The sequence below is a fragment of the Penicillium angulare genome, assembly GCF_028827245.1.
Source record: "Penicillium angulare strain IBT 27051 chromosome Unknown utg000007l_segment0_segment0, whole genome shotgun sequence".
NCBI lineage: Eukaryota > Fungi > Ascomycota > Eurotiomycetes > Eurotiales > Aspergillaceae > Penicillium > Penicillium angulare.
Window position 1 is genome coordinate 768,315 of NW_026623166.1, and position 18,999 is coordinate 787,313.

Genomic DNA, 18,999 nt, shown 5'->3' on the forward strand with positions numbered 1-18,999 from the left:
GTCCAGGAGAATGTTTTCCCTCTGGTCGCTATGATCATGAGCGGGTGAGAAAACGAAAAGCTCCTTAAAATCTCTCATCAACAACCTCCCGAAGCTTCCCACTTGCCTCCAAAAACACCAAATCCTCAAACTGCACCCATTCGACCTCAACAGGTGCAATATGCCCAGCATCCCGATTTGCTCTCCAACTTGGGTTTCCATGAATAATGGCATTTTCAAGCCTCCGCGGTATATATGCAGCGTCTGACGGGGCCTCTGCTGCAATCCTGAAAATCAAGATGTTATACGAATCCTTTCTCCGGATTACCGTCTGAAAGCTATCTACGACACCATCACCCACTACCTGAGCAACAAGCTTCCTTATCAACCTCCTATCCAGTAGAGCTGTGCCGATCTTCAATCCCACGTTGCTACGGCCTTTCAAATTGAAATGACCGGACTGGAAATCAACCCATTCACCCACATCTCCAATTGGGTATCTGATAGTTGGTTGCAATCTCTTGAGCAAGTTTGTCACCACGATATTTCCCTGAACACCATTTTCTTTGATCACGGATCCATCGTCCGCAATTATCTCAAGATAAACGGCCCTGTTACAAACTTCGTAGATAGGATTGATATCACCGTCCTCATTGGCATAGTTGAGTTGATAGTGGGGAAATGCCACAATCTTGCATTCAACAGACGCATATGCCAACGGCCTTATGGTAGCATTTGGAAAGGCAGATTTGTAAAGAGTCCTGAGGTCTTTGTAAAAAGACTCGCCGGTATACAGGATCAACCGGATGCTAGGAAGCTGAGCTTCCTTGCTTCGAAGATAAGTTGCGAGCTTCGTAGCAATGAAAACATTGCTAATAATGACTGTGCCCTTAAATTGAGAAATATCCTTTTCAATAGCTGCAGGTGACTCCTTCCCACTGATAGGCATGTTCACAACCGGAAGAGAGCAGTTCATCACAGTATAACCGTAAGTCATGAACCCCGAGTACATGCCCCCTTGAGAAGAGAGATTGGCAACACGGTCACCGGCCAGAATTCCACAGTCACGACCGAAGAGCTCGCCATTAATTTGAGAAGTCTCTAGGAATTCTCCGCGCGTCATGTAAACTGTCTTCGGTTCCGAGGTAGATCCTCCGCTGCGCATAATGACAGCATCTGTCAAAGGCTCTGTAAGCACACCATTGGGCTCCTTATTAGATGAATTCCAATAAAGGGTATTGTCAACCAGTGGGAGAGCCTCGAAGTTCTCAATGTCTGTTGGTAGATTCGCGTACAGAGACTTGTAATAAGGAGAGCGAGAGCGCACGTATGAGACTAGCTCATTGAGTCGAGGAGGAATTGAAGACGCCATGATAATTCGGCAGTCAAAGATATAATCAAATTTAACGAGCTCCGAAGCCAGATCAAGTGCTCAGTACCTAGTGATGCTTTATAGAGCCCGAGGATCCATACTCATCGCGGAGAAGTACCATGAGCGGATCTAAAGCCAAGCTATAATTGGTATATACGAACAAGGAAAGCATGTTGAATCCAGTGGGTTGAAGAAAAAATCGCGCAATGCGGAAGTATTAGTCCCACTTGCCACCGGAACTTCATCATAAGCCGTGACTTGCTAAGCTGAAGCAATGCCTCATTGACTTCCAAGGTTCGCCATATTCAACTTGCATGCAATGCAACGTTCTCATCCTTCATGGATACTCGCGTACTATTGTGCATTATGATGATATTTTACACCTCGGGTATAATTTGTTCAACTCAAGTCCCCCTACATCATACTGCAGTATTAGATGTTTGATATACGCACAGCATGATGAAGCAATCATGCAGAATAATGGCCAATTCACTAAACCTTACTATACCTTGAGCTAGCAAGATGTCATAAAGATTAGATATTCTCAACAATGAAAATATTAATATTAATTTAACTCGCCTGGCCCCAACTATGAACGGTGTACTTTTGCTTTAGTTTGTCTGACCTGCAGGCCCGGAGGCCGTCGGAGTTAATCTTTAATGACCAAAAAATGGCGCAGAAAATAGGACTTCGTGAGGAAAAGAATCCACTTGACACAATTTACGAAAGAGCTAAATAGTCTAGACCCCTGTAAAAAAATTGCGGCTCATTGCAAGGTTGCAAGCACTAAGCCCTGACATTGGAGCGCAAGGCTCGGGCCCGGGCTTTAAACTTTAAACACGCCAACGTGGTCCTAGAATATAGCTAATAGTAGAGGTGTATAGTGTAAAACAACTTGAATGAGTCTTTGAGCATCAAACTTTCCTATTTGGGGAAATATATGTCCATCTCTGATGAGTATCTTGAGCGTTGTAACAAGGGAGAATACCACTTAGAGCGAGTGGGAATACCCAATATTTGATTTGGCAAACAAAACGGATACAGATCTACATCTGCAGCTGGGAATTCGAGCTCTCACATCATCGTTTGATACCTTCCGGTCCAATCATCTGTCTAGACTTTCACATGCAATCAGGCATCACTTTGAAGGATTCAAGACTCTTTCTCGGACTTGACCCCTCAGGTGGTATTGTTTTTAATACCAGATTTTCGTTCTTCACGCCGGGTCTCGGTACGTTACGTAAAATTCTAAAGTACAAAATTTCTTGAATTTGATACTGTATATGCAGTTCATTTGAATGTTTCTATTGCATTTTCCATAGAGAATTGACATTTAGAAGTTGGTCAATGTAGGTTTATTCAATTATTTAGTATATGATATTCAAGAGCAAGAGCTTCCGTCTGGTATAAATACATTCTCCCGGTTTCTTGGTGACGACTAGTACGGGAGACTGGACACAGCGACTTGCATAGCAGGGGCATATTTGGAGCGGTACAACCTAGGCACTGAAGAAATACCAAATATGGTATCCCGGTCCTGAAAGACATCTGCCTGTTAGTCAATAATATTGCAAATCTAGTCATCGATTGCGAAAGCCCCCCGAATCACGATGTGATATAGAGGCACCTGGACAAACAACCAACTTTTGTTATGTAAGAATCGCATGAGAAAAAAATATAAAAGGTTTCTTCAAGTGGGAATTCACACCCATACATCTGATTCAATCATCCTAGAAAATCTTCATCTTTATCTGCATTCAATTTTCTTTCCCATTTTGTTACAATGTCTCCTGCTATGTCGTCTCTCAGGCGAGACGGCCCAACATTGGCTTCCTCCACGCCAGACGGCTTCCATGTACAAGCATACCAAAAGAAGTCCCCCCTCATCGAGGAAAAGGCATTGAATGCGAGTCAGACAGCGTGGGCTTCTCCTGGTCAAGCGGCGTACGACTTCCGCTCCGATTATGTTACTTCGCCGAACGCGGATATGCTTGCCTCTATTATCAACACGAGCCTATTAGACGATGTAATGAAGGAAGACCCTACAACAAACAACTTTCAAGAATTTATTGCACGACTTACAGGACACGAAGATTCCCTTGTGGTCATGTCTGGAACAATGGGTAATCAGGTTGCTCTCCGAGCCGCCCTTCCGGCCCCACCGTACAGCATTCTTTGTGACAGCCGAAGCCATATACTTGGAATGGAGGCAGGAGGACCAGCCACATTGTCGGCAGCGTTATTAGAAGGCATAATTCCGTCCAATGGTCATCACCTTACTCTCGAGGATGTGAAGAGTCACGCCACCCTCCGGGAAGATGTTTACGACTGTCCAACGCGGATTATCAGTCTAGAAAATACGCTTTCAGGGACCATCATGCCCCTAGCAGATATTGTTGCAATTTCAAACTGGGCACGAAGTCAGAATCCTCCCATCCACATGCACTTAGACGGTGCTCGCCTGTGGGAAGCTGTAGCTGCTGGAGCAGGCAGTCTGATAGAGTACGCCTCATCATTTGACAGCGTGTCTCTTTGCTTCACAAAAGGGCTGGGTGCGCCGATTGGGTCGGTTATCGTAGGAAGTTCGACCTTCATCAAGCGTGCTAGGTTGATGCGAAAACTTCTTGGGGGAGGAATCCGTGCAGCGGGTATTGTGAGCGCTCCAGCAAGAGTTGCCGTTGAACAGATCTTTCTTGGCGGGCGCCTTCGTGCTAGTCAAAAGACGGCAAAAAAACTCTCTGAGCTTTGGGCGAGTTTGGGAGGAAAACTACAGCATCCAACGGAGACCAACATGATCTGGCTGGATCTAGATGCAGCTGGTATTGATAAAGAGGATTTTGCGGATCTTGCTGAAAAGGCAGGAGTAAAGACTATGCGTGGTCGTTTACAAGGACGACTCATAGTTCATTATCAAATCTGCGACCATGCCTTGGAGGCCTTGGCTGATCTTTTCACGACAATTCTAGTGAGGAAACAGGAGCACTGTCGTGGTAAATAAATTTTTGGAATATTAGAAGACTTCACGCGTCAATGTCCGGGTTCAGATATGAAGAATTATGGCTTCCTGCAAGTAAATCAGCCATTGTACATAGATTGAATTTTTTTCATTTGCTTAGGGTATATTTTTGCGTACAAAAAAATTTCACTCGTCAATTATGCTGTTCATATCGAAATCAATTGCCCAATCTGCCAGATCAAAATGATCAAAATCCGCAAATCCAGTCGTGTCAATATCCACTATTGCCGCAGACGATCCGCTGCTTAGCAAAGGTGTCAATACTGGCTCAGGAATTGCAGAATCGGCTGTTCCATTAAAGCGATCTAAGATGCGATCAAGCTTGCGCGAGATAGCTTGAGATGCTTTGAGACAAAATACTTGGTTTGTCTCACTGGGACTCGAAACATTTTCAAGTTGAGTCACCAAGACAGAAAGGTTTCGAATGAGGTTCGATGCTTTGATGCCCAACGGAAGTTCTATCCCCTTTGATGTATCTTGGATGGCGGTCTCCATTGCGTTTGCAACAATTATGGCGCATGGCAAGCCGTATGACAGAAGCTTGTGATCGTTAATAAGAAAAGACATGTGGTTAAACGACACCGGGGTAGAAAACGTACAATTCCAGACAAATCACGAGGCGAAAATGTCGCCCTCTTGCGATAATTCGTCATTTGTATGACCGTTTCCAACATATTCGCTGACACTTCAAGCAATTCCGGTTGGGGAGTCGAGTTACCATCGCCAGGGCCAATTAACCTGTAAATCTGAAAATGGATATGAAGATAGAACAAATAGACCTTCGCATGCATATGACAAAATGCGAGCGGGAGATCCGTTGTCCAGCAGGTCTGACTGTATTGGAGAAAGAATGGTAACGCATTCCATGTCTGATAGCAGCGGGTTGATATATCTCTATAGTTCTGTTCAACATTGGCAATAAATAAAAGAATAAAAGATCACATACCTAAGTTTCATAGCATCGGCAGTTTGTATCGATCGAAATTGATATTCGACTATCTCTTCAAAAAACTCTGCTAAAATGTACCTTATTCGAAGCCAAGTTGCACTAATATGCTTCCCATCTGTATTCCAGCCGTCTGGCGTAAGGCTATATCTGGCATTTTTTAACTGGTCTGGTGGCAAAAAAAGGTTGTCATCTGGTAAATCCAATGGTAGTTTGCAATCGGCGTGACAAGCAATTATTCGAGGTGGTCGATTAAAAACCGCCGCAAATGCTTTATCCAGATAATAAGCCCTCGCAAAATTTCTTCTTCGACACTCAGCCACGAAGAATGGCGTAGCTGAGTATGTTGCTTCCCGATTCAAATCTAATGCTAGTAGATCCGTAGCGAGGTCACCAACCCGTCGCCAAACTCCTAGACCTGTACAATGTGAGTATGGGTTTACTTGTTTTCAAAAAATATCTAGACTTACTTGCTTCTCCTTCGAGGAGTGTCATAAGTTGCAGGTTCTCATGAGCAAGCCACATGATTACATCGGTTGTTTGTGGTGCAAGCTCACGAGCTAGTCGAAGGCTCAAGTTGCTATACCGACTCATTTCCTGAATAAAGCCACCATCTTGGTGTTCATCGCTCCCTTGAGTAGAAACATAAAGGGATGAGCGTGCTGCCATAGTGTAAACTAGGCCAAGGGTTTCTAAGCGCAATTTTTCCCACTGAATAATGCACAGAAGGCCTCTAGGTCCAAGTTGGCTGTAACGGCAAGTTCCGATGAAGAAGAGCGGAGAAGCTCTCTTGCCAGTTGTGAAGTATGGGAAAGAGAAACCTCGTTGACCCCATCTTCCATTATGTATCCTGAAGCCTTGAGACTAGTTCGAATTGATGTGAGCAGCTGCGACATAATCGGCCTGGGCACAAGTGCCACTTGACTGAACGAATAATATTCATGAAGTCGTTTTTCTATGACTGGCAGAAACTTCAGTTGGGAAGCAATGTCTTCTATAATCGCCAGATACTCATCGTGAACTTTCGTGTGGGATCTGTGATGATTTGATACCAGAGCCTGTGATACCGGTTCGTTAGACTCGGCTGATATGAATGGCCAGGTAAGTAGCTTTCGAGTGCCGGTCGGAAAGGCTTCTGCAGTATTAGGATAACCATTGGCGGTGCTCGAAATTTCGCCTTCTGCCACATCATTTGATTCTGGTGGAGTTGAAAGAGCTGCCGTCCGAAAAGTTCGTTGTTTAGTTAGAGGTGCTGGATGATACCAGCATTGAGAGTGGAGACCGCGACGTTTACATGCGGCACAGATGGGTTGGCCATGATCACACCGCATCTTGCCTTTCCGGCATGGCTCGCAAGACGCTAGAGAGCGATTACGCCGGCGACTTGGCATTGGCATTTTAAGGCACCCCGAAAGACCATTTGCCAAGTGTGTAACTATGGAAAAATGTGAATAGAGCGAGAGCACAACATGGAGCCTGCTCCACACCTTGGGAAAGCACGTGACCACGGTGTAATGACGCAGTAGGCCTATTGCAGATGGATTTACGAACAGACAGCTGATTGCGCAAATTTTCAGCACGGAATGACTCAAAAGATGCCCGAAAACAAGCACACATGCAGTTTTCGTAAACTATGGTGTTCTAGTTCAGTTACCAGGCCGAAGGTCATTGTAAGCCGGGCTTCTTGTTCAGTAATGTTAGCCGTACCGGACTTGTACCGGGATTGTAACGGGCTTGCGGGCCCATAGCGGGATTGTTACGGACTTGTTACGGGCTTTGGGGGCGACCCGGGGTTGTTGACGGATTAATTTGGTGGAGCCTTCTTGCACTTGGTGGTGTGAAGTACCCACTACTATACTTTTGGCTCATGAAACGCAATTCCTACATCCGATTTCTTTTACAAATGACTTGACTCCTGATATTTGTACATAAGCCAAATAAACCAATCTCCTCACTGATTTTCGTCCTCAGCATGCTTTATTCAAAGTTTTCCTCGTGGCAAAGTCAAAAAGTACATTCCCTATCGTATCGTCACTGTTTGTTTTTGAGCCTCTCCAGGGTCCGTTTTATCTGAATAGTGCCTTTCTCCCTCCCTGCTGAACACTATTCTATACCAAGTGAGTCGCTACTCTGGAGGGTCCACTATGAGTTTGAAGACAAAACTTCTACGGGGCTTCATCACGCCGAAGAACAATGACGACGCCAGTAAATCTTCGCAAACAGAGCCACCGACACAGATGTCATCAGATGATTCGATTAAAAAAGACGAGCTTGAAGACGGCTCTCCAAGCGGTAGAAAGAGTCTTGTAAGTTTCAAAGCTATTCCTTTCTACAGATGCTGCTAGTTAACCACATCTAACAAAAAGGTAACTTGGGATGGGGAAGACGATCCTGAGAACCCGAAAAACTGGAAGCCCATGAGGAAATGGAAAGCTATCTTCGCTATGAGCTCATTCGTATTTATGAGCCCACTGTCTTCAACAATTGTTGCCCCAGCGTTACCTGCAATTGCATCCGACTTGGGAATTGCCCAACCTGCAGTTGAGCAAATGGTTCTTTCGATATTCCTTCTTGGCTTCGCATGTGGTCCGCTCGTGGCAAGCCCATTATCGGAGATATATGGTCGTGTTAGAGTCGTTCAAACATGGAATTTCATGTACATTGTCTTCAACGCAGCCTGTGGTGGGGCCCGCACGAAAGAAGCTATCATCATACTGCGTTTTATCGCCGGCCTCTGTGGGAGCGCTACCCTTGGAGTATGTTGTTCAATCCCAATCTCCGCAGCTATTGTCTAACTTCTCGCCTAAGATTGGGGGTGGCACGTTAAGTGATCTTTTCAGAGCGAAGGATCGTGGCAAAGCAGTCGCAATCTACAGCTGGTCCCCAATTCTTGCCCCGCTAGTTGGCGCAATAATTGGCGGCTTTATCGAGCAGAATCTGAAATGGCAATGGACCTTCTATATATCCTCTCTTTTGAGTGTTGCTATTCAAATTTCGGGACTTTTCTTTCTTGAAGAAACATACCCTCCACTTTTACTCCGCCGCAAGAAAGCGAAGCAAATACAGGATACTGGAGCCAGCAACCTTTACACTGAATTTGATTACCTGGATGAAGGCAGAGTCAAAGTATTATCTGCAAACTTAGTCCGACCTTTTAAACTGCTTGCTACACAACCTATCATTCAGGTCCTGGCTCTTTATAATGCCTATCTTTACGGAAATATATACATGCTATACGCTGACTTCATCGATCTATGGACTGATGTCTATGGGGAGTCTATTCAAATTGCGGGCTTAAACTACATTTCAATTGCCATTGGGTCGGCCATCGCTGCAGAGTGTTGCACGCTTATTAACGACAGGATATACCGGAAGCTATCAAAGCGGAATCAAGGCAAAGGCCTCCCCGAATTTCGAATTCCGATCATGATACCTGCAACTCTCTTTCTAAGCGCTGGAATGTTCTGGTACGGATGGACGGCTGAACTAAAGATGCACTGGATTATGCCGAACATTGGAACTTCCATATTTGTCGCTGGGGCACTTGCATGCACAATATCTGTCAATGCCTATGTGATCGATACATATGGTCGTTATGCGGCAAGTGGACTAGCCGCTGTCTCTACCATAAGGTGTCTTGCCGGCTTCACTTTCCCCATGTTCGCACCTTACATGTGAGTCTACCTTTTAAATATGACCCTTAGTCACGAATGAACCTAACTTCTGTATAGGTACTCTTCCTTGGGTTATGGCTGGTCGGGAAGTCTTCTTGGTTTCATTGGCCTTGGTATTGGACTCCCTGCTGCAATTATGCTGGGGCTATACGGAAAGTCTCTACGGAGCAAAAGCCCCTACGCCTCCAAAACTCATTGAAGGTTCTCTAGTCCGCTTTGAGTCCATAAACACTATAGAGCAAATATTTCAGCCGAGGCTAAATTTTTGACATTGCCTCAAATGATGCCAGATCATTAAGACAAGCTAAGTAGTCGGCCTACAATACAACGGAAAAAGCGATTATACAATTTCAAGATAAATTGACTTTCAATCACTTTAACTATCATAGAGACACAGTAATTTCATAAAAATTAAAACAATCCTCGCTATTTGCATTGCGAACCTAATTCCATATTTCGATTTCTCGAACCTTCACCGCATGCTGAAATAGCTAGCCAGAGCCTCGTAATGCACAGCTTTTTGCTCGGAATACTTGTCGCTCAAAGAATATTTAGGTTCGGCTTTGAGCTTCAAAAGGGAGCCCTTCGTCTTAGTCGGCAAAATGGAGCCTTTGATCGTTGTTGCGGCGGAAAAATTGGAATAGGAGGACCCGACATCTGAGGTAGTCTCGATAGAGATTCTGCTGGAGGCAGCCTTGGAGAGACGTGAGGGGGTACCAGAGTTCTTCATCTCGATTATTGATTGAAATTTTTGTTTTATTTATTCGTATGAGAGCTTGATATCGGCCAGATGAATTTGACGGTAGGTTGGATTGGCTGTAGATGTGTCAAAGAATGGAGAATGTTCCTTGAAAATATTTGTAGTGGGTGTAGCCAGAGGGTTATGATTTGATGAATGGGGACGTTGACTCTAATGCTATGAGGAAGGTGCCTTCTTTTATAGATCAGGCACGTAGTACCTCATTCTTACTCCGAGTTTTATCCCGACCAGGGAAATGAGAAAATGCAACTGACGACCAACTCGGTAAATTACAAACTCAATCCCGAACTTCTGGGAAATAATATAAAATGAAATAATGGGCCAAAGATAAAAATGGCATAGTCATGCCTCCGCCGGACTAAGCTTCGGAGTTCAACCTCGGTCTCCAGAAAGCCCCTTCAGCCCTGCTCTAAGTCCGTTCAAGAATGTATACTAGTCTTGTCACACCACCAGGGAGACCTTTTTGCACACGAGCTTCGGTGCCTAGGCCCTTGAGTGCGTTGGTGCCACTTTGGCCGCCGGTCGAGTGCATGAGCACAACTACATGGCGACCAGCATCAGCGAGCTTGGTGACGTATTTACGGATGAAATCCGTGTCTGTGGTTAAGTCTGCTGTTGGGGGTTGAGCGGTGCTTATGGTTGGTAAGCGTGGGATGTGTACAGTGAAGCCCTTAGATTCGAGGACAGCGCGAAACTTTGCATATTGGGCTGGGGTGTGCCATGATCCGGCGACGAGGAGTATTTCAGGCTTTGAGATAGAAGTCGACATTGTGGTTGCTAAAGAGCAGTGAGAGTGGAGTGGCGATTTCAAGTTTAATGGGTGATAAAAGGCCTGTTGTATGAGAACTTGAGGGTTTCTGAGGAAAAAGAAATTGGAATCTTGCTTTACGCGAGATCATCGTATTTATCTCTTTATTTCTGCCCCCACTCAGGTGGAATAAGAGAAGCTCATCTATTTGCATCTAATATTATATTTAAGGAGGGGTATATTGTAAATTCAAGTGCCAGGCTATACCTAGACTGGCGAAATATATTCCTAATTTGGAGCAGACTGCGATTATGATATGTGATTGGGCACAGCGGGTCATGTAAGCCCCCCTGGCATTACCTGACTATGCATTCAACCTTGGAGTCCCCATCCTCACCGCTTACAGCGATCCAGATACTCCTGTTTTAGCTGGATCTGGGGATACACAAGTTTAAAAGGTATCTCAAGCGACAATAACCTACCGCGGACAGCAATATGTATCGAAATGACGACAATGTCGTTATTTTTGATCTGTTTGCGAATACCATCGATGTAATTGTCTGGCCAGGCTTGATTTGGCTCATTTAATGTATCTTTTGGGAGGGACGATGAATCAAGATAGCAAACCTTGATTTGAAGCCCCTCGCTTTCATGGACGAGGTGAGATTTTCCAATTCCTGGAAACCCAGAAATTATTAGCCCGTGGGGCTTTCTTGAGTCGTCGTCTGACATATCGGGATCTCTTTTTTTGTTTGAAAAATACCTTTCTCCAGAGTGAAGACAGACAGGTGAACTGCCGGTATCTTTATTGTAACGTAGTGAAAAGGCAGGTAATGCTCGATGGCAATGAGCCGTACGGGTCGATCCAAAACACCACACTCGAGCGGACTGTATGAGAGGCCTACGCAGTGGAGAGTAGCCCAGGATGGATCGAGAATGGAGAGATGTATGTTCTGTGCGAAGCTATCTACTGCCGCCGAAGCCCACATAGGAATGGTAAAGGCGGCATGTTACGGACTCGAAGATCGGCTGAAGTGCGGCCGAAGTGAACTTACGCGTAGACACAGCTCCCCACTATAGTATAGTCACATTTTCTCGCGCGTATTCACCTGTAGTCATTTGGAGGTCCTCTAAACTTGATACTGTTTATTCCCTCGCTCTAAGTCTCATTATATCTCAATTAATCTTGTTCATTTGTATGGATATCTCTGACTATCAAGATAGAGAACTGGTCGAAAGTCCCACTAACCGGGTGAGTGCAGCATATACTCTTTGGCAAATCTCAAAGACAAGCTTGGAAGAGAAGCCACACATCGTGTAGTCCATGATTTGGTGAGAGAACAGGAGATAGCAGCGTCCGCTACTGGGTTGCTATATGGCTCATTTTGGATGTAGCTGGTAAATAGGCGATCCGTAGCAGGGCATTTGGATTCGACCTGTCTTGCACCAGCTGCCCTTAGGCCAGGAAGCTCTGAGTAGACAACCAGGTCCGGTTTTGTGAGGTGCCATCATGAATGGGACATTGATGCCACGTTTAGAATGGGATAGAGTTTCCCAACATGTACTTTGTAAGGTATCACAACCAACGCAAGCTGCGTTTTTGCATACCGACCGAGTGAAAGCATCACTTAAGACACACAGCAATCTCGACCATTTTAATCCATCGAGTCCGCGTCTCAGGAAGTTCTGCCTCCTCAGACTCAGCGGGAGCTTCACGCTTTCGTTTCTTAGCCGCTGCTTTCTTGTTCGTCGAGTCTGCTTTGTCGGATACCGAATCATCCTCGGGTATTTGCTGTTGTCCCTCTTGAGTCTGCTTCTTCTCTGTCTCCTTTTCTTTCCTATCCTCATCCTCAACAATATCATCAACCACCAACACGCTCCCGGTATTAACCTTGACGGAATATTCAGTTTCCTTTTCCTCAAACCATTTCCCCACTTTGAGCGCCTTTTCAATCGCGCGCCCGGTAGCTTTCAAAAAAACATCTTCCCGCTTATCCGCAGCTTTAGACAGCTCTGCAAGTTTCTGTTTTTCAGTTTTCCGGGTATCTTCAAGGTTGATATTTGCTGTAGCGCGCTTCTCAGCTTGACGAAGAAGTTTCTGGACACGCTTCACAGCGCTCATGAAAGGTGTACCGGAGGATACGTAGACAACCTTTGGGAGTGTGGCATTTGCATATGGAGAGGCGACTGGAGGATGGGGTATAGGGCGTTTTTCCACTTTCGCGTCTGTCCGGTCAAAGGTTAGTCTTGAGATCAGGTATTGTTGGATTTGATGGGGTGATCTAGTCACGAACAGTTTGGGAGTTTGACGAGATCTTTATTCTTTTTCTCGAACTGGAGCTTTCGCTCCAATGGCCCTTTGCCCATCTTGAGATCTGTGTGGTGCTTTGGAATACTGTAAGTTGCGGTGATGCGTGATCTTATCGTTTATTTTCTGCCGAGCGGTGTCGGGTCGATTTTGTGCTGCCTTAAAGAATTTGAGGTGGTGGTACTTTGGGTTGCTTATCAGCGCTTATCTATAATCTAGATCTTTCAAATCACAAACATGAACATGAACATTTCAAAGGGAGTATTCTGGTAGGCAGATGATAAATGCGTGTCTTTCGGGGCTTTGAATGGCTACAGGGGTATCTTAGAGTTAGCTAGGGCATTTCGGTAGGATGCCAACCTTGGGAAACCACCTGAACAATCAGCGAAATACTTGCATTTATCACTGGTTGATCAGGACGTTGTATATATACAATTCGATGAGTTTTGTTAAAAACTTTTCTATCGTTTGAGATCCAGACTTACCACTAGTATCGATATATCTCAAATTGAACTTGAAGCTTCAAAACCTAACATAGCACATTCCATACTGTGCAGCTGTCCACAGTTAGCGATCCCCACCTAACTTTTTCTTAACCTTGGAACCGGAACCCGGACCGTAATTCAAGAAGCTGCTGCATCCTACGCCTAAGTTATATGACATAAACAACAATGACAGCACAAAATTAGCATGGACAAAATGCTTATGGTCCGAGTTTAATCGTGAACCCGGATAAAAACCATTAACATAGGCATCAAAAGTATTGACATAACATTACGGTCCAGACTTGTTAGTAACCCCAGATTTAGAGTATTGACATAGCCTCAAAAGCAGTGTCCTAGACCCGACGATCTTTTTCTGTGATGAAGCCGGTCAGAGAACATTGATATGAAATTGAAAATATTGACACGGGATAGAAAGTACTGGCAAAATCCGTACGGTCCGGTTTTGTTGATGAACCCGGCTGGATAGCATTGGCATGAAATTAAAACGATATCAAGCTCCGAGGTCAAACTGCCGCGAGCCTTTGCCAGTGCGAACACGTTCAAGCACACCGCAGCCTTGTACAGACTATCTCCCCATATCCATAAACTCAATCACGCTTAACTACATGCCGAATTACCGGGATACCCTAATATTGGCACTAGCGCGGCAAATGGTGCCATTTTCTAGCCTTGTACATGTACCGAGAACCAGGGTCACCCCGGAGGAGGGATAGAACGAACATACACAAGCATAAACATAGAAACTTTAAGCACGCGTCGTCTTAGCGAGATACAACTCCGCCGACGGTTACTTCTGTGGACCTACAAAAGACCTAATTGGCTAAAATTAACTTCTAAGTTCGTGCAGTAGTCCGGGCGATCATACATTTCAAGGAGGTGGGTGCGAACAAAGAAACGGAGTTGCGTATGCTGCGGATCCCGAACGGGGATAGTGAATGCGGGCTCTCCTCTCGCTAAGCATAAGGCAAGACCGAATGAAGTCACTACGCGTTCCCCGCCCATACTGTACATGGATGTAAGCTGCACCTAAAACCCCTGCTAGATTTAGACATGAGGATTTCCGCGGTATACTGCATAAAGCAGGTGGATAATTTGAATGTGCAGGGCGATTGCAGGATACATGATTGGCAACATTTGAACTTTACTTGGGGATTAGGATCGTTAGCCGTTATCCGTTAAAGTTTTACTTTATGACCTCTTCCTCACATTGGTTCGCTTACTGCACTGTAGATCAGAGAAGGTAACTTTCTGTCAAGGATAATGACTCGCTGTGCAGCAGGGCAAAATTTGACTTTGATCATGATTGCAACCAGATTCCCCATGCGGGTATCCCACCATTTGGTTGGCGATAGGCTTAGAGCCGATTAATTTAGATTAGTTCAGTTCAGTCCAGTTTGCCGTGATCTCTTTACGGTTCTGTTCCCGGGGTCGATCATCTGATCTACTGCCTGCATTGAGACTTGAAAATAGGATGATAGTAAGACCCGGTGATCAAAAGAGATGCTACTGTAAAGAGACAAATGACCGAAAGGGGAAGATTAGGGAGGCGTGGGAAAAGGAACCCACATGTGGTAGATTGGGCGTCAACGTGTGGATACTGGGCTCAATAATTAAGAGTGCGCAAATGATACACATCCAATTCTTAATTCTGGGTAGTTTTACTGACTCGGAGGTTCTCCCTAAGGAGTACTCCATGTACCAAGGAGTATCCGTACTTGTTTGCTAGACATGCATCTAAGGAATCAAATCAGTTTCATCAGTTTCACGAGCCTCGGCCAAGAGGGTAGTAGGTAATAAGGCAATTTCCGACAGACCCAAAAGTGAATAACACGGGCCCCTGAGATTGAAATTCGAATGCAAATCGGAATCGGAATCGGACACAAGCTCAAACTGGAACATGAACTCGAACTCGATCTACTCATGTTTCTCCCAGGAACCCTGAAGCTGGGAATTATCCCAGTCCCAATTCAGGGGCATGATGCCATGATCGCCGTCTAGGTGATTAGCTCGCATTGCCGGAAACCCTCGTGATGTTGACAGGGTCTGACGTATCCACCCACTAACAAGGCTATCCTCATTTCAGAAAATAAAAAGAACGAAAAAAAATAAGACGAAAAGATAATAATAAGTTGGGCAAATGAACGAATCGAAGATCATTAACAAATAAAAAAGGAAAAGTCGTGTCTGGACTCGCGGTGGGGAGCTGAGTGGATCTCCACAGCGATTGAAATGGGAAGGTCATCTTGGAGATCTACGGGCGCTGCGAGCCTGTTTTTTGAGTGCCATCAGAAGATATGCTTAGAGCCGATTAACCTGTAATTTCTGCAGATTAATGGACCAAAGTACCACGATTTGAAATGTCGAGAGGAGTCTTCAAAATCTAGTATTTTTGGTGATACCACAAAGGAAACAAAATTAAATATGAACGATCGGAGAGAGGATCTGAAACGACGCGGGTACCCACAATTTCCTTATGACTTGCCATGGTTGTACAGTAGTTTTGTTCAATCAAGTTGGACCTAATTGGCGCGGGGAATGACATTTGCCGTTCCATGGATGAGTTCGCTCTTTGTGGTTGTTTATTGTGGTGGCTGCGGTGGCCTCGAAAAACATTCTCAGATACATCAGATACATCAAATGGATCTTTTTTCTTTTCTGGTTCTTTGTGTGTCAAAAGTACGGAGTATACCTGTCAGAGATTTTTAGATTTTTAGTTTGCCCCTGGCTTAAATTCGATGAATCCTCCAACGGCTTTGTTAGTGGCGTCAGTAGCGAGGCTCGGCCCAGACACTTGCGCGGTCCACCCCACAGATCAGAAGCAAATCAGAGACCACCCATTGCCTCACTGACGAATGCTTCACGAAAACCGTTGGCGTGTCCTCTGGGCTCCGTAAATATCGTTGGATAGTAGATCAGAGTGGAGGAATTGTAAATCTAAATTTATGACTTGGATTTTGATTCTGATCTTCTTGATTCAATATTTCTTTTCTTTTTCAGCCATGGACTGTAACGATCGGCCATTGGTGGCCACCGTAGATAACAACTTTAAGCCTCGAGACGTAAATGCGAGCCTTGGAGAGTCATGAAACCAGGATAGTTCTTTGACGGAGCCTGTTCCCTCTTCCCGAAAAAGCATCTGGTGAGATAGATAGATTTCCAAAATCAGCATATGGTGATAGGTAGTCCTAGTAATCCGTCTTGCATCATGCATCCGATCGACATCTCATATTTCTTCGAATTGTGTCGAGCAGCCTCGGTGCCTGTCCGAAAGGCAAGAAATCCCATTGGGGAGTTTCTCCCGTGGGATGCATCTGATTTGGGGCCACCCAGAGCCCCGGGGCCGGAGGACAAGCGAGCTGGAAAAGCGGTTTAGCGGCATCATTTCGCATTTCGGGGGGGGCAGATGGGACCAGCCGGAAGCGCGGAAGACCAACGGTTGACTTTCCCTGTAGAGGGGCAGGTCCCGGCTGGATGCAGATGTGGAGCTTGAGAAACGGGCGAAACCCAAGGAACCAGACTGTCGGGGTCGAGGCAGTGACTATGATGAGATTTGAGGAGCAAGAGAGAAGAGGAGAAACGAGTCGGTCCTCTCCACTTTTCTTACGGTCCAGACTTGTGGTCCCCCATTTTCTAAACACTACCACTGCATCATATTAACTGTGTTTTCCCCCTCTCCATTTTCATTTCCCACATTCTCTCTTTCTCACTCATACACATTCTCTTCCTCCACCCAATCCCTTCTTTTTTGCTCTCGTGTTTTTGAACGCCCTGTTTTTGTGTGTCTCTTTCACCAACCACTCATTGACATTCGTGTTGTCTCGGATACCCCATTGGTCCCGTGACATTTCGCCTCTTGTTGCCGTCTAGATCAGATCTGCAAGGATACTCGTCCTTGATTTAACTAGACTCACTTTCTTCAGCCACACCTTTTTTTCTTTTCTTGTTCGCCACCGGATTTATGGTGTTGTTACACACTGTCAATTTGTTATTTTCTTGTCCTTTTAATCTTTTTTGATTGTGTCCTTGCGCTCTGAAGGTCACACACTCAAACACACAGCCCCTCAAGTGTTCTGTTGTGTTGTCAACCCCAGCCATCGATCACAACTGATTTGCTATTTATGCAAGCCCGGTCTTCGCATTCACCTTTTCGCTTCCCATAAACAAAAGTCTTTTTTTTTCTGTACCAATCTCAAGTGTACACGACCACTATGTCTCAACTTCAGCTGGATAATCCTAATGGGCGTGCCCTGACTTGGATCTTCGATCACTGCCTCCGCTACCCCAGCTCTTATGAAATCCCATTGCGCACCATGTACACCATCAACTGCAACCCCGCCAAGGGTACCAATGCCAACCGTACCCCAGAGACCGCATTCTCTCCCCGCGACTCAATCTCCACTACATCCACCAAATCTAACAAATCGTCTCACTCGGAGGACTCGATCGACGCTGCTGCCGACTTTCGCTCCCAGCTAATCCACCAAATCTCCCGTCTTCCGTCCCAGCCATGCTCGCTTCCACCTGCTTTCCTCTGTTCATTCTTGCGTCGCTGCTTTACCGAACACCTTGAAAGCGTTGACTTCCCCCAGGCACTGACCGCTCTGGACTACCTGAAGGATCTCGAGTGCCGTTGGAAGAAGGAGATTGCCAATGCCGTCCAGCGTCTCAACATCGACCGTGAAGACGCTCAGGATCCTCTTCACTCTGAGTTGGGCATGAAGTACCCCGGCGTTATGGCTTGGTTGCAGAACATGAATGCCAAGGCCCGCACCCTCGAGGCTCTCTACACCCAGGTCTACGTTGGTCTCCGTCGCTGGACTCTCATTAACGACATGCTTCTCGAGCCCCAGGGGAAGGCCAACCACATTGCCATGCTCAACACTCTCTTCCCGCCAGTCACGGATAAAACCCCAACTCCCACCCCGCAGTTGACCCTTCGAATCCTCAAGTCTCACCGCGACGGCTTCTTCCGATACATCAACGCCGTCAGCACTCATGGCACCGGAGTCTTGGATTCTTTCATCTCGGCCGGTGCTCCCGAGGGCCACTCAAGCACCTGGCCTTTGCTTTACGAATCTTTGGAGAAGTACTTGAATCTCGCCATGGAGATGATCGAAGAATGCACTTACGTTAACGAGCCTGCCAATCTGGAAAATGCCGGACCCAACCGCTCCAAGACCCGCAAGGCCGACTCTGGCATCAGCTTCGGATCGTCTACCACGGACACCAGCGGCGCTGACTCCGAGAAGCCTCTCCCCCATTTCCCTATCCCCTCCCCAACCCAGACCAAGGCCACCGGCCTCGAGCGTCTGGTCGGTGAACTTCGCCGCATTGGATTCAACAACAAATCCAAGAACTTGAAGAAAATGAAGTCCACCACAGCATTGAATACTCGCCCTAGTAGCCAGGACAGCTACGCCGAAAGCTCCTTCTTTGAGATTGATGAACAGAAGCGCCGTCGCTTGATTGGCGAGGCCACCAAACGCAAAACCCCCCAGGCCTCTCAGGCCCAGTAAAGTCACACTCGTGAGCCTGGTTTACCTTTGACTCGACGTCAACTTTTTTATTCTTGGGATCAACAGTTGACCGGTTGCCCATTCAATTTTTTTCAATATGCACATTACCTTGGCGTCTGTTACGTTACGCTCGACAAAGCAAAAAGGTCTACCAGGATGCATATGGGTCTGATT

General features: G+C 45.9%; 9 protein-coding genes across 9 annotated transcripts; 3 read left to right on the forward strand and 6 right to left on the reverse strand.

Annotated features, from left to right (window-relative positions):
- Positions 1-64: 64 nt before the first annotated feature.
- Positions 65-1,351, reverse strand: N7478_009550 (AMP-dependent synthetase/ligase; the record flags this gene model as incomplete). Its single annotated transcript, XM_056925764.1, has 1 exon — positions 65-1,351. One exon carries the CDS (start codon positions 1,349-1,351, stop codon positions 65-67), a length of 1,287 nt encoding a protein of 428 aa, XP_056775134.1.
- A 1,783-nt stretch (positions 1,352-3,134) lies between these two features.
- N7478_009551 (l-allo-threonine aldolase) lies at positions 3,135-4,349 on the forward strand (the record flags this gene model as incomplete). The annotated part of the gene is made up of 1 exon (XM_056925765.1): positions 3,135-4,349. The coding sequence occupies one exon, from the start codon at positions 3,135-3,137 to the stop codon at positions 4,347-4,349; it is 1,215 nt and encodes a 404-aa protein (XP_056775135.1).
- A 144-nt stretch (positions 4,350-4,493) lies between these two features.
- On the reverse strand, positions 4,494-5,982 carry N7478_009552 (fungal specific transcription factor domain-containing protein; the record flags this gene model as incomplete). The annotated part of the gene is made up of 4 exons (XM_056925766.1): positions 4,494-4,907; positions 4,967-5,105; positions 5,314-5,731; positions 5,784-5,982. 4 exons carry the CDS (start codon positions 5,980-5,982, stop codon positions 4,494-4,496), a joined length of 1,170 nt encoding a protein of 389 aa, XP_056775136.1.
- Positions 5,983-6,005: 23 nt separating this feature from the next.
- N7478_009553 (Zn(II)2Cys6 transcription factor domain-containing protein) lies at positions 6,006-6,710 on the reverse strand (the record flags this gene model as incomplete). Its single annotated transcript, XM_056925767.1, has 1 exon — positions 6,006-6,710. The coding sequence occupies one exon, from the start codon at positions 6,708-6,710 to the stop codon at positions 6,006-6,008; it is 705 nt and encodes a 234-aa protein (XP_056775137.1).
- Positions 6,711-7,457: 747 nt separating this feature from the next.
- Positions 7,458-9,186, forward strand: N7478_009554 (MFS transporter; the record flags this gene model as incomplete). The annotated part of the gene is made up of 4 exons (XM_056925768.1): positions 7,458-7,619; positions 7,680-8,069; positions 8,122-8,987; positions 9,045-9,186. 4 exons carry the CDS (start codon positions 7,458-7,460, stop codon positions 9,184-9,186), a joined length of 1,560 nt encoding a protein of 519 aa, XP_056775138.1.
- Positions 9,187-9,459: 273 nt separating this feature from the next.
- Positions 9,460-9,717, reverse strand: N7478_009555 (uncharacterized protein; the record flags this gene model as incomplete). The annotated part of the gene is made up of 1 exon (XM_056925769.1): positions 9,460-9,717. The coding sequence occupies one exon, from the start codon at positions 9,715-9,717 to the stop codon at positions 9,460-9,462; it is 258 nt and encodes an 85-aa protein (XP_056775139.1).
- Positions 9,718-10,156: 439 nt separating this feature from the next.
- Positions 10,157-10,516, reverse strand: N7478_009556 (alpha/beta hydrolase; the record flags this gene model as incomplete). Its single annotated transcript, XM_056925770.1, has 1 exon — positions 10,157-10,516. The coding sequence occupies one exon, from the start codon at positions 10,514-10,516 to the stop codon at positions 10,157-10,159; it is 360 nt and encodes a 119-aa protein (XP_056775140.1).
- Positions 10,517-12,119: 1,603 nt separating this feature from the next.
- On the reverse strand, positions 12,120-12,862 carry N7478_009557 (ribonuclease P subunit p20 family protein; the record flags this gene model as incomplete). The annotated part of the gene is made up of 2 exons (XM_056925771.1): positions 12,120-12,721; positions 12,790-12,862. 2 exons carry the CDS (start codon positions 12,860-12,862, stop codon positions 12,120-12,122), a joined length of 675 nt encoding a protein of 224 aa, XP_056775141.1.
- Positions 12,863-17,517: 4,655 nt separating this feature from the next.
- N7478_009558 (uncharacterized protein) lies at positions 17,518-18,825 on the forward strand (the record flags this gene model as incomplete). Its single annotated transcript, XM_056925772.1, has 1 exon — positions 17,518-18,825. One exon carries the CDS (start codon positions 17,518-17,520, stop codon positions 18,823-18,825), a length of 1,308 nt encoding a protein of 435 aa, XP_056775142.1.
- Positions 18,826-18,999: the final 174 nt, after the last annotated feature.